A 17629-nucleotide genomic window follows, 5' to 3' on the forward strand; every position below is an offset into this window, starting at 1 on the left:
GAATACTCTTATGATCAAACCTCATTAATTAAAATTTTAGTTCATGCCAATATGCAATGGAAATTGTCACTTGAAAACCATTTGTTTATGGCAATTCTGCCTAGTGGTAGACCTCTTTTCTAGGTTGGGACATTCTGGCCCTAAGGGTATGTTTTAGCACCACCCACCTTGGCACACCACTTAACACCCAACCTGCCCTTTAATATACCGGTCAGAGTATGAAATGGGTAGATTAGACAAATGTGTGCAACAGAAAATTGAGGGTATGTTTGAGTTCCTTTAATTGTATCATAATTGGATAAAGCCACTTTTGGATAAGCCAGAAGTATGCTCTCTATACTTCTGCTATAGGTATGGATAAATTTAAGCTGATCATATGATTTTACTATCACAAATTCAATGGGCCTCACTAAGCAATAGCTTCTCTTATCCAATATACCTCAGTATATTGTGCGTATATATATATATATCCAATATACCTTAGTATATCCAATATACTAAGACAAAAAAAGACCTAAGATCATTTACTGTCAAATATGAATCCTAATTTCTGGAAGAAGTCCTCCATCCAGTGTTAGTTTGCTTATATTTACCATCTCTAATGTAATTACTTAATTGTAGATTCTGCTTACCAACTTAACTTTGGAAGGTTAACCAGGGAAGTATGTTGCTTAACATGAAACAGATCACAGGTGCATTGTTGAGATGAGTGAGTGAAAATTCTGACTGAAAAAAAAATTCCTATGCTAGGATTTTATATGGGATTAGACTTGTTTTTTGAGAGAATTCTTGACTCTTTCCCAAAAGACTACTACTTCACCCTACTCCAACATGAAGAGGCATGAAGAGCTACCATATTTACCAGCATATAAGATACTAACACATAGGGAAATGGGTAACTTTCTAAGAATAATTTTTTGGAAAAAAAATTGTTTTCACACACAGTCTAGAAGTGTCTCTAAAAGTTGTCCTATATACAGAAAACCATGTTATTCATATAAGAACAATATATGGACATTAAAATGAGATGATAATGTCCTTCCATTTTAGATCTTTGCAAGTTGACCACAGTCGGGGCCAGGCAGATTTTGTGTTTGTATGAGATGTGAGTCCCTTGATTTTATGAAGAAGTGTAAACCCTCCTGTTCGCCAGAGCATGTGAGCTGTCCAAATAAATAATGCCAAGTATCTGTGTTGAGCGAAGTTTAGGTTTTCGCCAGTGAGCAGAATCACAATGTGTCATGTTTAATCAAAAGCTTGATTAGGAGAAATAGTCACACAGGACTGCCTAAAGGAACTGTACCCCACTCATCCCACTCAACTTTAACTGCTATATCTTTCTAGACCACACGTGAGAGCAACTGCTTGGATCATGATCTCAACTCCTAGCAGACCAGCACTTCCTATCACATACCCTGCATCTGGGCCCCCAGAGGAAGCACTGGAAAGGGTAAGTGTTCAAAACTTGGAATATATGTGTCAATGCTTTGAGAGTCTTTAAGTTTCTAAATTCATGACTCGAACTTCCTAGAGAAATTTCATCCCAGGCTTTAGTACTAGGAAAAATCAGTGTCCATCCTTACTTGAAGGAGAAACGATGTTACTCTTCACCGTTGGTGGGTTGGGAGAAGCTCTAATCCCAGTCTGTGTGCTGACTGACTAGGACCTCGTCACGAACTTCTGGGTCCTAATTTTGCACTTGCAATCATTTTAGTAGCCAGTTCTTACTGACCCTTCATCTTAATTTATGTACTTGAAAAAAATATTTATCTTGGTATCTGGTTTATGTAAGCTCCTTCAAATACCATTAGAAAACATATGAGAATATGAGCATAAAAAAATATCACATTTATTCATTACTGTATTGCAAAATAGAGTTCTAGAGCTCCTCATGTATGTTTTACTCTGAACAGAATGTGTGGGTTTTTTCTTACACTGTTTTGGCCGCAAGTTGTGCAGCAGATGTCAGGAGGCCAAGAAGCTGTGAAAAGGCCCTGGCCAAGTCCTGTAACCATTCTTGCCTTAGTGGTTGGAAGGAATTCTTCCCACTTGTCTGCTGCAGCCCTGTTGTTTTTGACTTAAAGATACACTGTCTACATTGAATGTGAATGTCTTTCATTCTTTTTGTCAAGCTAATTGTCAAACCTGATTTCTCTGTGACTAGATGGATGCTTTAGTCTTCCTCCAGGGCACTTTTCACCAGATAATTCTCACTAGGCATTTTATGAAAGTGCTAAATATCACTGCAGCAGTGCACTACCTAGAGGAGGAATGAAACAATGTGACACTATCTCTTTGTGCAATAATACACTTTTATTTTCCTTTTACCTCTGCAGTCATCTTTGAGTAATTATTGTGTAAACAATAGAATGGAATGAAATTACATTAAGTTGTATGCAAATGGCTCTAGAACACCTTAACAATTATGACAAGGCAATTATAAATAACTTTTTTTTTCTTAGTAATATATATTTGCTTTTTAAAGTACATTAAAGAGCTGCCATATCTAGGGTTAGCTAGGAAAGAGCGAATGGTACCATCTGGGAGCCGCCACCCTGAAAGTTTAGACTCCAGTTTTGAAAATCTGATGGTTCACTATTCCATAATATATAGTCAAGCAGAGGGTGATTTGGGTTGAAAGTATTTATTCTTGAAACTTAACAGCGTTTTACCTTTTAGTCATTGCACAAAACCCTTTCTATTATTTTTCACTCCATCTGGGTATTCTGCAGAATTTCAAGTAAAACACGGATTCTGGTATTTTCAAGTTTATCACCTTTGGAGCGACAGAGCCTATCATTTCAGGAGACATCAAATCAGAGATGGGTACATAATTAGCAATCTGACAGAACGGCGCCATTTTAGAGAGCATCCTAAACGTTCCAGTGAAGCAAAACTTACATATGCCACTTTATGTAGAGGAAATTTTAGATCTGAGACTATTCCAGAGTAAAGCAGCCTCAGGCACATTCTTAATATGAATTTTTTTTTTTTTTTCCACAAGGCACCTCCCTCTCCCAGGAGACAATCAGATTGTGAACTGGTTTTCAGGCAAACCAAAACAGTAAGCATCCTAGTTCCTAATTCAGTCATTTCAAAAATCACAAGTTATAAATACTCGAAAGATAGACCTGAAATTTTTTGTTTAAATAACAAGAGTAACTGCAGGAAGCATATATAATCAAAAATGTTTTTTTTCTTCCTTATAGCTAAGGTGTGTAATGCATAAATATATGAAAAATAAAATTCACAGTCAGTTTTAAAACTAGAATTCAAGTTTGGCTAATAAATCTTAATTTTATAAGTATATTAATTTCTAAGTACAACATAAGAGGCAGTCTTGTCAGATGTACAATTAAAGTATTATAACAGAAAGGACAACAATGAGAGAAGAAATAGGCTTCTGATAGAAAAGATTCCTTTTGTTGCCAATAAATAGGACCACCTGAGTGTTTCAGATCCTTTTCACTTAAGGGAGATCCAAATTGGTTGCTGAAGATATTAAATAGCTTTTGAAAAACTGAGCAACAGTCGTGCAGCTGTGCCATTTGCTTGTTCTCATACTGTGGGTTGCTAGAGAATAAAGCAGAACTCAGTGTTGTTAAGTTTAAAAAAAATTCTCTTTTATCCCGTTACGTTGAAGCTGGCCTCTTCACAATCCTCTGATTTTGCCAGGGGGTGGGAGGAAGTGGCAGGAAAGGTTGGAGGGAGGGTGTGGCGAGGGGAGGCATGACAGATCAAGGTGACATCAAGGGACAGATATCAGCTGACACTCAACTGAGCAAACCCGATCAGCTTCACTTCGTCGGGAATCTCCGACCCATCACAGCCAGAAGCCTGAAAAAGGTAAAAAGAAAGCCTCAGTGCTTGTTGGTTGTTAGCGGCCTTTTACAGAGTTGTTCGTGGGAAGGCGGGTCCATCTGCAGTCTATGGGGCCAGGGGTCCCATCTCTGCCAGCAGACATGCTAAGAATCCCTTTCTTCAGTGACTCCTGGGTGTCACCTGCTCTGAGAAATCTGGTCATCAAGCCCATCGAGGACAGAGGCGAAAGGCTTTGTGGCCCATGAAATGGAACTGCCAGTGAGCCAGCCACAGGACTGCTGGGAAGGCACATACACATTCTCAACAACTACCATGTAAAATGTAGTTTTAAATATGCCTTACTTTTAAAAGACTATTGTGAAAATGAGAAGAGATCTAATAGGCCACACTCAAGGGTAAGTTGGTTTTTACCAAAATCATCATCTCTGTCAAACTGGTCAGGACAAAAAAGGTCACCAAGTAGTGGAATGGCTCAGGATAGACAACTGTTGTTTAAATAGGAGTAATTTTTACAGGGAAAGGTACTGTACGTTTTTTCTATAACAGAATTTGTAAAAATTTAGGACATATTTATTGCCTTAAAATTGGCCCAGATTACAGAATGCAAAGTACGTTATCATGTCAAAATCCAAAGAAACTCTAAATAAAGCCCTTGCCCATCAAAATTCTCACTGGCCCTAATTCACAACTTATTCTTCTCTTGACCTCCCTTTCCTATACAGTAGCTCAGTAGTAAAGAATCTGCCTGCAATGCAGGAGACGCAGGTTCGATCCCTGGTTGGGAAGATCTCCTGGAGAAGGAAATGGCTACCCACTCCCAGTATTCTTGCCTGGAGAATTTAATGAACAGAGGAGCCTGGCGGGCTATAATCCATGGGGTTGCAAAGAGCCGGATACGACTGAGGAGCTAACCTATAAACACACACAGAGTGCTCAGACCACCATTCTAAATTGCCTCTACAGAACATAAATCAGAACCGGACGTTACGTAAGTACGACAAAGTGGGGTGAGAAAAGTTTGAATGCCTGGGAATGGGCAATTAATTACCAAAGGGACATATGAACCTTTTCTTGGCTGAATGCCTGCTAAATAATTGTGAAAACAACTAGTTTCCCAGGGTCAAAAGCCCTTTCCAATCCTCACAGTGACACTGCTTGGCACTGTTCCAAAAGACTATACAGAAACTCAGCCCTTTGCCAACCCCAGCACTTTCCTTTAAAATAGGCAGCTAATTAGAACATACAACTTGAATATTTAAAATAATTGTCCTTAACATTCAGTGTGAGCAGTCATGCTTAATAAGAAAATCCATAGCCTAAAGAGTAGGAATATTAGCTAACATTTAAATAATTTACTTTGTGCCTGCCGATGGCTCTAGTTTCAATTGACAGATATTTGGTAAAGTACAGTTTTCAGTGTTTGCATTGCCAGGGGCAGAAAGATCAGAAGCTCTCCTTGTCACTGTTAACAAAGCAGCACAGGCAGAAACGGCTTCGCAGCTGAGATTTCTGGTGGGTATTTATCACACCAACACGGTGATCTTTACACCACCCTCCCCCGCCACCTGACCAGTCTTCTCCTACTACCACTGTTCCTTGACGGATCTTCCTAAACCTTCCCTTCTTCTCTCCTTGTAGCTATTGCTAACATCACTTCCTCAACTCACTGATGGGGGCCAGAGATGATCTGTGTAGAAAACTGCCAAACATCTGAGGTCAAACTGTTGCTTTGATCAAGTGTGAAGCACATCCATGCATTTGAAAGCTGTATCAGAAATCTGGCAGTGTGACTAGCAGGAGCCAAAAATAGCTAGAAATAAAAACTAAGTCCTTGTGGTGAAGAGTAATGAAAGTGAGAATCTGTGTCATCAGAGCAGTGATTATGTGGGTATAGGGAGGCTATGGCCCATTCTAGGTTCTGTCTCCTGGCAAAGAGGCACAGGCCAGGACATTGGCTTTGCTTCAGGAAACTCAGCCCTCCCTCCTCCATGTTGCTAGCTCTGATTTAAGCCTCTTAAATCCTCACCTCTTTGTAGCCTGCAAAATGATCATGAGGACAATAAGCAAATGATACTGAAATCTACACGAGAGAGACCAGAAACCCTTAAGGCAGCAGTTCTCAAACTTGATCAAGAACTCCAAATGATTATGTCCACGTGGATTATATTTATTGTACTTAGAAATATTAAATATTTATATAAACAAATGTGACTGAAACTTAGAAGCTTCTGCACAGTAAAGAAAATCATAAACAAAATGAAAACACAACCTACAGAACAGGGTAAAATATTTGCAAACGATGCCACCAAGGGTTTACACTAGAAAAAAGGGTTTCTAGTATATAAAGAACTCTTACAACTCAATTACCAAGAAACAAACCACCCAATCCAAAAATGGGCAGAGGATCTAAACAGACATTTCTCCAAAGAAATACAAATGGCCAATAACCCATGAAGAGATGCTCAACATCACTAATTACTAGAGAAATACGAATCTACAATGCTGTCCCACCTCATACCAGTCAGAACAGCCACAAATGCTACAGTATGGAGAAAAGGGAGAGCTCCTACACTGTTGGTGGAAACGTAAGTTGTCGTAGCCACTGTGGAAACCAGTATAGAGGTTTCTCAGAAAAGCAAAAATAGAATTACCTACCCTACAATCCAGCAATCCCATTCCCACTGCTGTAGATAAGAGTCCCAGTCTGTTACCTACAACACATAAACAGACTCACAGACATAAAGACTTGTCGTTGCCAAGGGGAATGGAGGTGGGGGAGTGATGGATTGGGAGCTTGGGATTAGCAGATGCAAACTATTACATATAGAAAAACAAGAATTTACTTTATAGCAGAGAGAGCTTACAATCAATATTCTATAATAAGCCATAATAGGAAAGAATGTGTGTGTGTACATATATAACTCAAATCACTTTGCTGGACAGCAGAAATTAACACATTGTAAATCAGCTTCAATAAAAATATTTTTAGTAAAGTATTGAATCTATTTTAAAACATAAAACATGTTTAGGTTATGTTGTATTTACTGTCTTAAATAAAAGGTGTTCTTAAAGTATTCAGTTACTGATTCATTAAACATTACAGAAATAAGCCCACTGCATGCTAATAGTTTCCCAAAACAAAATTAAGAGTAGCACTGCTTCTTACACTTTCTCAAATCTCAAATGTTTTGCTTAATAAAAATGGCCAGATTCTCACACCTGCATGTGCAGTCACTCGACTGCTGTTTCCCTTAAAGTATACTAAGAAAATACAGTCTCTCACAAATGTCTAGTTGGAAAAGGGGAGCGTATCTTAATAGCCTTTCCAAATAATTGTGGACATCATTTGTTACTATGCCAAAACCTTCGAAGTGCTATTTTCATAAAGCTTAGTTGCAATGCAAAATGTAAAACCAACATGTTAAACTTTTCATAACTGTTATGGTAAACACTGGCCTATTTTAATGGATCTTTTACCCATGTATAATTTTTTAGCATCACTGAGCTAGCAAATGTTCCAAATGTTGACATATTACACAGTATCAATACATTATTATCTATTACCAATCTCATCGGATAAGGCTTTAAATACTGGGGGTAGGGTTGTGTGTGTGGGGGGGTGTCCGTTAAACTTACTACGGCATATACAAGTTTTCTAAAATCCTGTTTTTTGCTTGAAATGTGAAATTTCTTATTGACAACAAATACTGTCCATTGTTTTCCTTGAAGTGTCAGGCTTACTGGGTTCATTTTGAAACAAATGTCTGCCAGATCCCTAGTCTGAAGAGCCAATGTCTGTCAGCTGTTCTTCCAAATAAAAGTGATGGTCCATGAAAAAAAAAAAAAAAAGGCTAGTTTGGCTCACAGCTCAACCAGTGCTTTCCCTGGAGACAACCATCACACTTAAGTACTGAAGAAATGCTTCCCCTCTCATCACATAGACTATTAAAAAGATGTGTTCTCAAGTGGGGATTTAAGCCAGTTGCAGTTACTTTTTAAAGTTTTATTTATTTACAGAGTGATAGAATGAGTGCTTTAAAGATGATGGCTACTACTACAGTTTGATATTTCTGCTTTGGTTTCTGCCAACATTACTAGGTTTGACCACAGTGGCTTTTACACCAATGTTAACACTATGGAAAAAGCAAGTAACATCTTCATATTCTTATGAACATTCAAAATCCCTTAAAAAAAAGTCTCAAGGAACCCCAGAAGTTCAAGACCCACACTTAGAGAACCTCCACTTGAAAGGAAAATGTACACACTTTCAGGAGCTTACCGTGGTAGTGACTGTCACTCAAGTGTCTGACTCCCGAACGTCCCCACCATACCAGCAGGCGTGGCCCTCATCGCGTGGAGGAGCCAAGATGTGGCTGTCCGACGTCAATCGTAAGAATTCCCTCCACTGCTAGCCTGGGTGCGCTCTGGAACCACCAGGGGTGTTTGAAAACATACCCGTGCCCACGTGCACCCCAGAAGTTGTAACTGAACTGGTCTGGGGTGTGGCCTAGGCACTGGGGTGTTCTGAGCTCCCAGGTGAGCCAGTGGAGCCTGAGAACCTCTGTTCTACCCTAGCGTCCCCTTTCCTTTAGGGCCATGGTTCCTAAACTTCAGCATCAGAATCACCCTGAGGGTGTGTGAACGCAGGCTCCTGTGCCTGCGGATTCCCTCCAGATTCTGGTTCCAGGACTGGGATGGAACCCCAGAATTCACATTTTTATAAAGGTTCCAGGTGAAGCTGACACTGTCCGTCCGAGGACCACACTTGCAGAACCATTGTTTCAGACTGAATAGGAGACAGAGCTGCTACATGGACCTTCTTGAACTGACAGTTTCCGCAGGAGGAGTAAGTTAATACTCTCAGCTACTTTTTATATCATTTGAGTCCTGGCTTTATGTGTACTTTGGGAAATATCACCTTAATCACTCAGCCTTGATAAGTAAGGCTCTTTGGCCATTAATTACCAAAATGCATATAAAACGGCTATCTGTTCAATATCACTCATTATTAGAGAAATGTACCAGCTCACACCAGTCAGAATGTCCATCATTCAAAAGTCTACAAGTAACAAATGCTAGAGAGAGTGTGGAGCAAACAACTCTCCTATGCTGTTGTCATAGCCGCCATGGAAAACAGCATGGAGGTCCTCAGAACACGAAAAATAGAACTACCACGCGACCCAGCAATCCCACTTCTGGGTACAAATCCACACAAAACTCTAATCCAAAAAGATATACGCACCCCTATGTTCAGAGCAGCACTATTCAGAATTGCCAACACGTGGAAGCAACCCAATGTCTGCTGACAGATGAGTGGGTAAAGCAGATGTGGTGCATATACATGATGGGATACTGAGCCATAAAACAGAGTGAACTAATGCCATTTGCAGCAACATGAATGGACCTAGAGATGATCATACTAAGCGAACTAAGTCAGAAAGACAAATACCATTCCATATCACTTATATGTGAAATCTAAAATATGACATGAACATATCTTCGATACAGAAACAGAATCAGGGATATAGAGAACAGATTGATGCTTGCCAAGGGACAATGGGTTGGGGGAGGGATGGAGGCTGGGGTGAGCAGATTTAGCAGATGTAAGCTTTTATGTATAGAATGAATAAACAACAAGGTCCTACTGTATAGCACAGAAAACTATATTCAGTATCCTTTGATAAGCCATAATGAAAAAGAACATTTAAAAAGAATATGTATGTATAACTTTTCTGTATAGCAGAAATTAACACACTGTAAATCCTCTAGACTTCAATAAAAAATTGCTATCTGCAATGCATGTTAGTAAACTGCAGAAACTAAGTTCATCCTGCTCATGTGTGTACCAGTTGGATGTTAATTACACGAATAGTTGACCCTTGAACAATGGAGGGGTTGGAGGTGCCAGCCCTCCAAGCAGTCAGAAATCCACATATAACTTACATTTTGCCTTCCTTAAATATGGTTCCTCTATATCTACAAGTTGAACTAACCACAGATTGTTATTACTATTGTATTTATTGAAAAAAATTCATGTCTAATTGGATCAAGCAGTTCAATCTATGTTGTTTAAGGGTCAGCTGTACTCACAATTTGTGTTCTATCTTCTACCTCTCTTTAGTCATTAAGTCATATCCTACTCTTGCGACCCCATGGACTGTAGCCTGCCAGGCTCCTCTGTCCATGGGATTCTCTGGGCAACAATGGGTTGCTATTTCTTTCTCCAGCTCTATCTTCAAGGGCAAATTAAATATTTTGTATTGTCACTAATGCAGTTTCAAAAATTCCACATTGAAAGCAGCAAGAGTTACCTACTTTACAAAACTGCAAGGTAGCAAATTAAAAAATGACTTAAAAAACATTTATGAAAACTTGCCTCGAGGCTTACAACAATAAAACCATACTGATAATGTCAAACCCAAAGCACTTACTACTTGAGCTAAAATGCCCTCTATGCCTGAACTGCTTTGTTGAAAGTGAGAAGGTTTCTGATCTCCCTGTTCCCAGCAGTGCCAACAACGGAAATCATACTTCACTTATTATCTTTCCTGTCAAATGAAGCTAGAGATCTCACTGGGTGGAGGAAAAAAGTAAATGTATTTCTTTAATTAACAGTATCCTTGCCCCTCACGGCCATTTAAAAAAAAATTAAAATAAATAAGCAGATATACAAGAGACACCTTTTTAAGCTTGAGCCAAGTATTTCTTAATAGTGGTCAGAGCTAAGAGGAAAGAGACTGGAGAATGAGTTGTCCACATGTGACATGCCTCCCAGCCTTGGCTAAACACTGGGACCACCAGAGGGTGCTTTCAAAGTTCCCAAAGCCCAGGCTGCAGGAAGAACAATTAAACTAGGCTATTTGGAATAGGACCCATGCATGAGTAATTTTCTAAAGTGTCCTCACCATCCCTTGAGTGAAACCATTGTGCAGCCAGTTGAAGAACCACAGTATTAATGATTACATAATTTTCAGGCCCCTGACATCCTCCTTTAGAAAGCAAAGAAAGCACTGAGATTAAAATGATAAACAGTTGAGAGGACTATGAGCAGTAGCAGCTTAGGAGGAAAAATGCTTCTAAAACACTTTGATCTAAATAACCAAACTGGATCTCTGTGGTTTTACTGGGATGTCCCACAGACAACTAAGCCAAGCAGCAGTTCAAATGAGCTCTGTCAAGTGGGTCTCAAACTGGCTGGCAACTGACAACCACAAAGAAAACCTCTCAGGCTTTAACTAACTAGAGCTGGATGGAGAGTTAAATGATAGAAATAGAAGGTCATTCCTGAGTTTGGCTTTATTTAACATCTTTATCTTTTGAGGAAAAACCATCACTTTTCATTCAGTGGGAATGCCACACATTACCGCATTCTCAAGCCATAAGGGAAAAGAAAAACTTGCATGATTCTCCTGCAGGTCTCCTGTATCAGACAGGCCAATATTACTCTGCTTAAGGGACAAAGGAGATCTGGTCTCAACCAGACGGTGTCCAGTCATCCAAAAGGTGAATCCGCAAAGAAACAGAAAACTATAATACCATAAGGGTGCAAGGTCCTGACTGTAAGACTGAACAGTTGTTGAGCCTGGGGCCATGATGCTAGACCAGAGTTGAATTCTCAGCTTTTGCACCATGTCATCTTGGGCGAGTTAACCTCACAAAGCCTCCGATTCCCCAAACATGGAATGGACCCAACAACATCACCATCTTATGGGATCATGAGGACTAAATTAACTGAGATGATGTAAAATACTTCATGCTCTGTTCTGCAAACAGTGGATGCACATGAAACAGTAGTGATTCCTGTCATTTCTACAGGCAAGGCCAAGAGATTCTGACAGAGACTTTAAAAGAGGGAATGGAGCTGAGGTCACAATCTTAGTTTTCAGGGATCAAAACAAAGGTAAAGAATGATGGCTCAAGTTTTAAAAATGAGGCTTGTGTTATTCTGATGTATTTTAATTATGATCAGTTCAGTTCAGTCACTTAGTTGTTTCCAACTCTTTGTGACCCCATGAACTGCAGCACGCCAGGCCTCCCTGTCCATCACCAACTCCCGGAGTTTACCCAAACTCATGTCCATTGAGTCAGTGATGCCATCCAACCATCTCATCCTCTGCCATCCCCTTCTCCTCCTGCCCTCAGTCTTTCCCAACATCAGGGTCTTTTCAATTGAGTCAGCTCTTTGCATGAGGTGGCCAAAATATTGGAGTTTCAGCTTCAACATCAGTCCTTCCAATGAACACCCAGGACTGATCTCCTTCAGGATGGACTGGTTGGATCTCCCTGCGGTCCAAGGGACTCTCAAGAGTCTTCTCCAACACCACAGTTCAAAAGCATCAATTCTTTGGTGCTCAGCTTTCTTCACAGTCCAACTCTCACATCCATACATGACCACTGGAAAAACCATAGCCTTGACTAGACAGACCTTTGTTGACAAAGTAATGTCTCTGCTTTTTAATATGCTGTCTAGGTTGTTTCCTTCCAAGGAGTAAGCGTCTTTTAATTTCATGGCTGCAATCACCATCTGCAGTGATTTTGGAGCCCCCAAAAATAAAGTCAGCCACTGTTTCCCCATCTATTTGCCATGAAGTGATGGGACTGGATGGCATGATCTTAGTTTTCTGAATGTTGAGCTTTAAGCCAAATTGTTCACTCTCCTCTTTCACTTTCATCAAGAGGCTCTTTAGTTTCTCTTCACTTTCTGCCATAAGGGTGGTGTCATTGCATATCTGAGATTATTGATATTTCTCCCAGCAATCTTGATTCCAGCTTGTGCTTCATCCAGCCCAGCATTTCTCATGATGTACTCTGCATATAAGTTAAATAAGCAGGATGACAATATACAGCCTTGACATACTCCTTTTCCTTTTTGGAACCAGTCTGTTGTTCCATGTCCAGGAGATCCAAGACAGAAGTCTCTGACTGCTTGGATCCTCTAGATGTACATTAGAGACACAAATAAGATTCTACACAATTTTGTTAGGTAAAAAGTTAAGGGATGAGGGATGAAGGGTGACCTAGCCAAAAAGGATGCAAGCTGATCTCTAAACCCTACCCCAGAAATGCCAAGGAGAGCTCACAGATACGCTACAAAAAGAACCTCAGAGATTTTTCCGACTCCTGCAAGTGCGTCCTAGGCACACAGTGGATACAGACTAACCACAGGGGCTTCTCCAACTCCAGCACATGCACACATGCACAGCTGTGGCCTCGAGTAACCTTAGGCAGCTAGCAGTCTATTAAGGATTCATAAATATTCTATACATATATACATTTGATTATAACAGACTGAATTATGGGAAAGACATAAGTAATAGAGCCTGTTGTGCAACTGTCAATCAAAACTCTCAATCCACACCCATCTAGATGAATACGTAAAATTCCTATTTTGCATGTGCCCAGACATGTCCCATCCCCTGATTGTCCTTGAGTGTACCTATCTGCATTCTGCACAGGGCATGAACCAAGAGGAGGGGACAGGGAGTATAAAAAGGGAGGTCAAGAGGGATCATTGCCACTCCTTCAGGGCTGGCCATCTTCGGCCTATTTAACAAAACAGCTTGAGCTGTAACCCGTCTGTTGTTTCAAACCCTTGCCACGATGAGACAAGAGCTGAGAAATCTTGCCTGCTTGAGCTGTAACAAGACTAGAACTGAGGGAGAGCAATACACCAACCTAAAAACTTCAATATGATATAACCTTCCAGAGAGAGAATACTGGAGGAGAACCAAGACCAGGATTGGATGTCAGAAACAGCTTGCTGGATAAGTGAAATTAAAGCAGAAAACTGGAACGTGTCTAGGTGCTGGTGAGTCAGAGACCAGGCTGGGTGAAGCTGGGAGACAAGGATATTTTAGTAAGAGGGAAAAGTACATTCAAAGGGTCAGTGGAGGAAAACAGAATAGGACTAGAGAAAAAATGAATGAATGGGGGTGGGGTAAAGAAAGGCAGAGCAGGATCTAAAGGAGGTTTGACTGGGGTGTACTTCCTTAGCCATGTTGTTTGAGTTTCAGAAGAGGACAGTGGAGAGCCAGTCAAGTATCTGGGGGCGTTTTGGAATTAAGGATTCATGGCAAATAGTGGCTGACTTTATTTTTGGGGACTCCAAAATCACTGCAGATGGTTTTGCAGCCATGACATTAAAAGACGCTTACTCCTTAGAAGGAAAGTTCTGACCAACTTAGACAGCATATTAAAAAGCAGAGACATTACTTTGTCAACAAAGGTCCATCTAGTCAAGGCTATGGTTTCTCCAGTGGTCATGTATGGATGTGAGAGTTGGACTACAAAGAAAGCTGAGCACTGAAGAATTGATGCTTTTGAACTGTGGTGTTGGAGAAGACTCTTGAGAGTCCCTTGGACTGCAAGGAGATCCAACCAGTCCATCCTAAAGGAGATCAGTCCTGGGTGTTCATTGAAGGACTGATGTTGAAGCTGAAGCTCCAATATTTTGGCCACCTGATATGAAGAGCTGACTCAGTTGAAAAGACCCTGATGCTGGGAAAGATTGAGGGCAGGAGAAGAAGAGGACAACAGAGGATGAGATGGTTGGATGGCATCACCAACTCAATGAATATGGGTTTGGGTGGACTCTGAGAGTTGGTGATGCACAGGGAGGCCTGGCGTGCTGCAGTTCATGGGGTCTCAGAGAGTTGGACATGACTGAGAGACTGAACTAAACTGAACTGGAATTAGGGAAGAATGACTCAGGTTAGAGCCTCAGTGTGGTAAACAGAGCCGGAGGCTGGCAAGTTGTAGGCAGGAAGTGCAGTTCCCAAGGGGGATCCCACTAGGGGGCTGAGAATGGGGATGAGGAGGAACACAGACTCAAGAGAGGGAATCCAGGGAACTAACAAACTGACGAGAGAAGATGAGGGAGAGGTCCACATTATTCTTATGGTTTATCTAGGGACAGTACAGAGGGTATTTTTACAAAACCTTCAGTACTATGAAAGGGCTGGGGTAGCCACTCCTATTTTATAGGTAAGTGAATTGAGAGACGATAGGAATAAGCCAGCATAAAGGTTTTAATCTCTTGTCCCTAGGTTTACATGTTCAAAGTTTGGAAAATGTCCTGGAGGTATTATATGCTGTAACTTCTTTTTTTGCAGAATTAAGAAATGAATAAAGAAACATTAATTCTGACTTGAAATGCAGACACAGGGTGCCGTTTTTCTCGTCCATATATCCTCATATAAATGAAATATGTTTACAAGATGCAGGTGAATTAGAAACATAATGGAAGTGAAAAGAAGAGTCCTTAGCTAGAAGATAAATTTTCCAATTTGTTAATTTCTCACTCTTTGTCTGACTAAAATGTTCTTTTATTATCAAAACAAAATTAATTTCTTCAGCTGAATTCTTTCTGTGAAATTCTTTGTGTTTTTCTTTTATCACCCAGACTGGCCATCTGAAATTAGATGAGGAGCAAGGTCCAGAAAGTTAATTAGCACTAGGCTAACATTTACTGTAACGAATCATTTAGCATTTTTTGGCCATGTACATTTTCCATTAAATTTTCACAAGAAATAAAAAAGACCATTAATATGTTGTGCACAGCAAAATGTTGGTCATCTAGATCTTAAATTGCTTAAGCACTCTGGCTGGCCCTTGATAAGATTAATTTATAATTTTAAAAATTAGTCATTTACTACACTGTCTGCAGAAACTTTCCAGAAAAGCATCACTTTTGACTAGTTGGACTTCTCTCCATTTCTAGCCAGGATCACAGGCTCTTAGTTTCACAAGGACCCCAGAATGCTCCATATCTGTATCTCTGTGGCCACCCTAGTTTATAAACTTAAAATCTACCAGTGCAGAAAAACTGCTGGAATATTTCCTCTCTATGAGAATCTGTTACTGTGATTTGAAATGTGGAGTTAAAATGTCATGCCTTTGTTGACTAGCTTTCAGAGGGCAGTTCTACAATCGCTTCCAATTACTTAAACCATTTCTACAATAATCACCCTCAATTTTTAAAAGTTAGGACCACTTGGCTTTTGCTTCAGAAAAGGTTTGTTAAGAGTGTTTCTTCGAACTCAGATTAATTTGTCTTTCTGGTCAAGTTGCCGTACAAACTGGAAGCAAAAGGGTACAGACTTCAAGACTTCTCAAATGGCTACTCTTAAAGATGTGATGGTAAAAGAACAAACCACACTTATGGAAGAGGAAATTTCCAATCATTATTAGAAAGTATTCCCAAGTCATAAAAAAGAACAGAATAATGCCATTTGCAGCAATGTGGATGGATGTAGAAATTGTCATAATGAGTTACTGTAAGTCAGAGAAAGACAAATATATGATACCACATATATGTGGAATCTAAAAAAATGGTACAAATGAACTTATTTACAAAACACATAGAGTCATAGATGTAGGAAAAAAGCTTATGGTTATCAGTGGGGAAAGGGAAGGTGAGGGATAAATTGGGAGATTGAAACTGCCATATACACACTACATAAAATACATAACTAGCACAGGGAACTCTACTCAATATTCTGTACAGACATATATGGGAAAAGAAATCTGAAAAAAAGAAGTAGATATATGTATAACTGATTCACTTTGCTGTTTCCCAATTCACTCTGCTGTACATCTGAAACTGACACACCCTTCTAAATCAATTATATTCTAATTAAAAAAAAATTCTCATGTTGACCAGCCAAATAACGAATGCAAAAATGGATTCCCACTTGCCTACCCCCCAACACCAACAACAGAATTATGGAACAGGGTATTAAATGATATTACTATTACTTGTTGGCACAGCATGGCGAAATCTTTACCTTCATTCTGTAACTTTCCACTTACCAACTTAAATGTCAATGTTTTTAAAGCTTTGGGATCATCTACAATCTTCTGTAAATTAGCAGCCACTGTAAAATACAAACACAGAGAAAAAGTGTCCAAATTATTTCCAATAACACTGGATTTTCACATCAGTGCTTCAGAAAATTTGACTAATGATGCAATAACCTGCAAAATAATTTCTTGCAGAGACATTACAAAGTCCATATATATGACCAAATTACTCTCATAAAGACATTTTCTACCACAACCTACATCTTCGGTGCATCAATTAATCAGTATACACTGGTCCCACATTTTCTACAATAAAAGAGAAATGGCTTACTAGTGGAAAGTAGAAAATGATCGTAGCCCCCAGTGTTTTCACTACCTGGTTCTTCTCAATACTTATTAATAAGAGATGTATTAGCCAGGACAGGGCAGTTCAAAACAAAGAGGAAACTGGTTTCTCTGGAAATAATAGGTCAGCATTTTGAACTCCTGTCGCCATAAATTCACTCAGTTCTCTGCACCCAGTTTTATCAAAGCAATAAAATACAGTGGATAAGCTCCACAACTCAGGCATGAGTCTTGGTGCTTTCAGAGCATGGTGATCTGTCAAAGCATTGAATACCACCCTGAGCAACACCTGAACTGGCTGAACAGGGTCAAGCGCTAGAGGTTGTCCATTTGGAGCTTAGTAGTACAGATACATTTTTAGTAATAGCCAGATTCATCAGAGATCTGTCCTGCTCTCTGTGGTGCCAGGACGCTGTCATAGAGGAGTCAGCCTTCCCTGCATAGGCTCCTGTTTATGAACAGGATTCTCATGAGATGATGCTGATGGAAATTTAACACTTTGCTCCTTCTACCTCCAAACTCAAAGTAGAAACACCGAGTGTCAAGTACGTGCTGTTGGTCAAAGAAAGAGAAGTTGGTATTGAAGAAATTAAGAGAGAAAGTCCTGTTCATCATTTTTATTTTCCAAGAGGAAATCCCCTGCTGCTTCAATAATCAGTCA

General features: G+C 39.9%; 1 protein-coding gene across 1 annotated transcript in view; it reads right to left on the bottom strand.

The window, feature by feature from the left end:
- Positions 1 to 2288: 2288 nt before the first annotated feature.
- Positions 2289 to 17629, bottom strand: part of STK39 (serine/threonine kinase 39) — a 316674-nt gene continuing 301333 nt past the window's right edge. Inside the window, exons 17-18 of the mRNA XM_043488356.1 lie at positions 16633 to 16697; positions 2289 to 3837 (exon numbers count right to left, since the gene is read on the bottom strand). Coding sequence (XP_043344291.1) covers positions 3763 to 3837; positions 16633 to 16697 — 140 coding nt within the window. The 3' untranslated portion in view covers positions 2289 to 3762. The remainder of the gene's footprint in view (positions 3838 to 16632; positions 16698 to 17629) is intronic.

The sequence above is a fragment of the Cervus canadensis genome, chromosome 15 (genome assembly GCF_019320065.1).
Source record: "Cervus canadensis isolate Bull #8, Minnesota chromosome 15, ASM1932006v1, whole genome shotgun sequence".
NCBI lineage: Eukaryota > Metazoa > Chordata > Mammalia > Artiodactyla > Cervidae > Cervus > Cervus canadensis.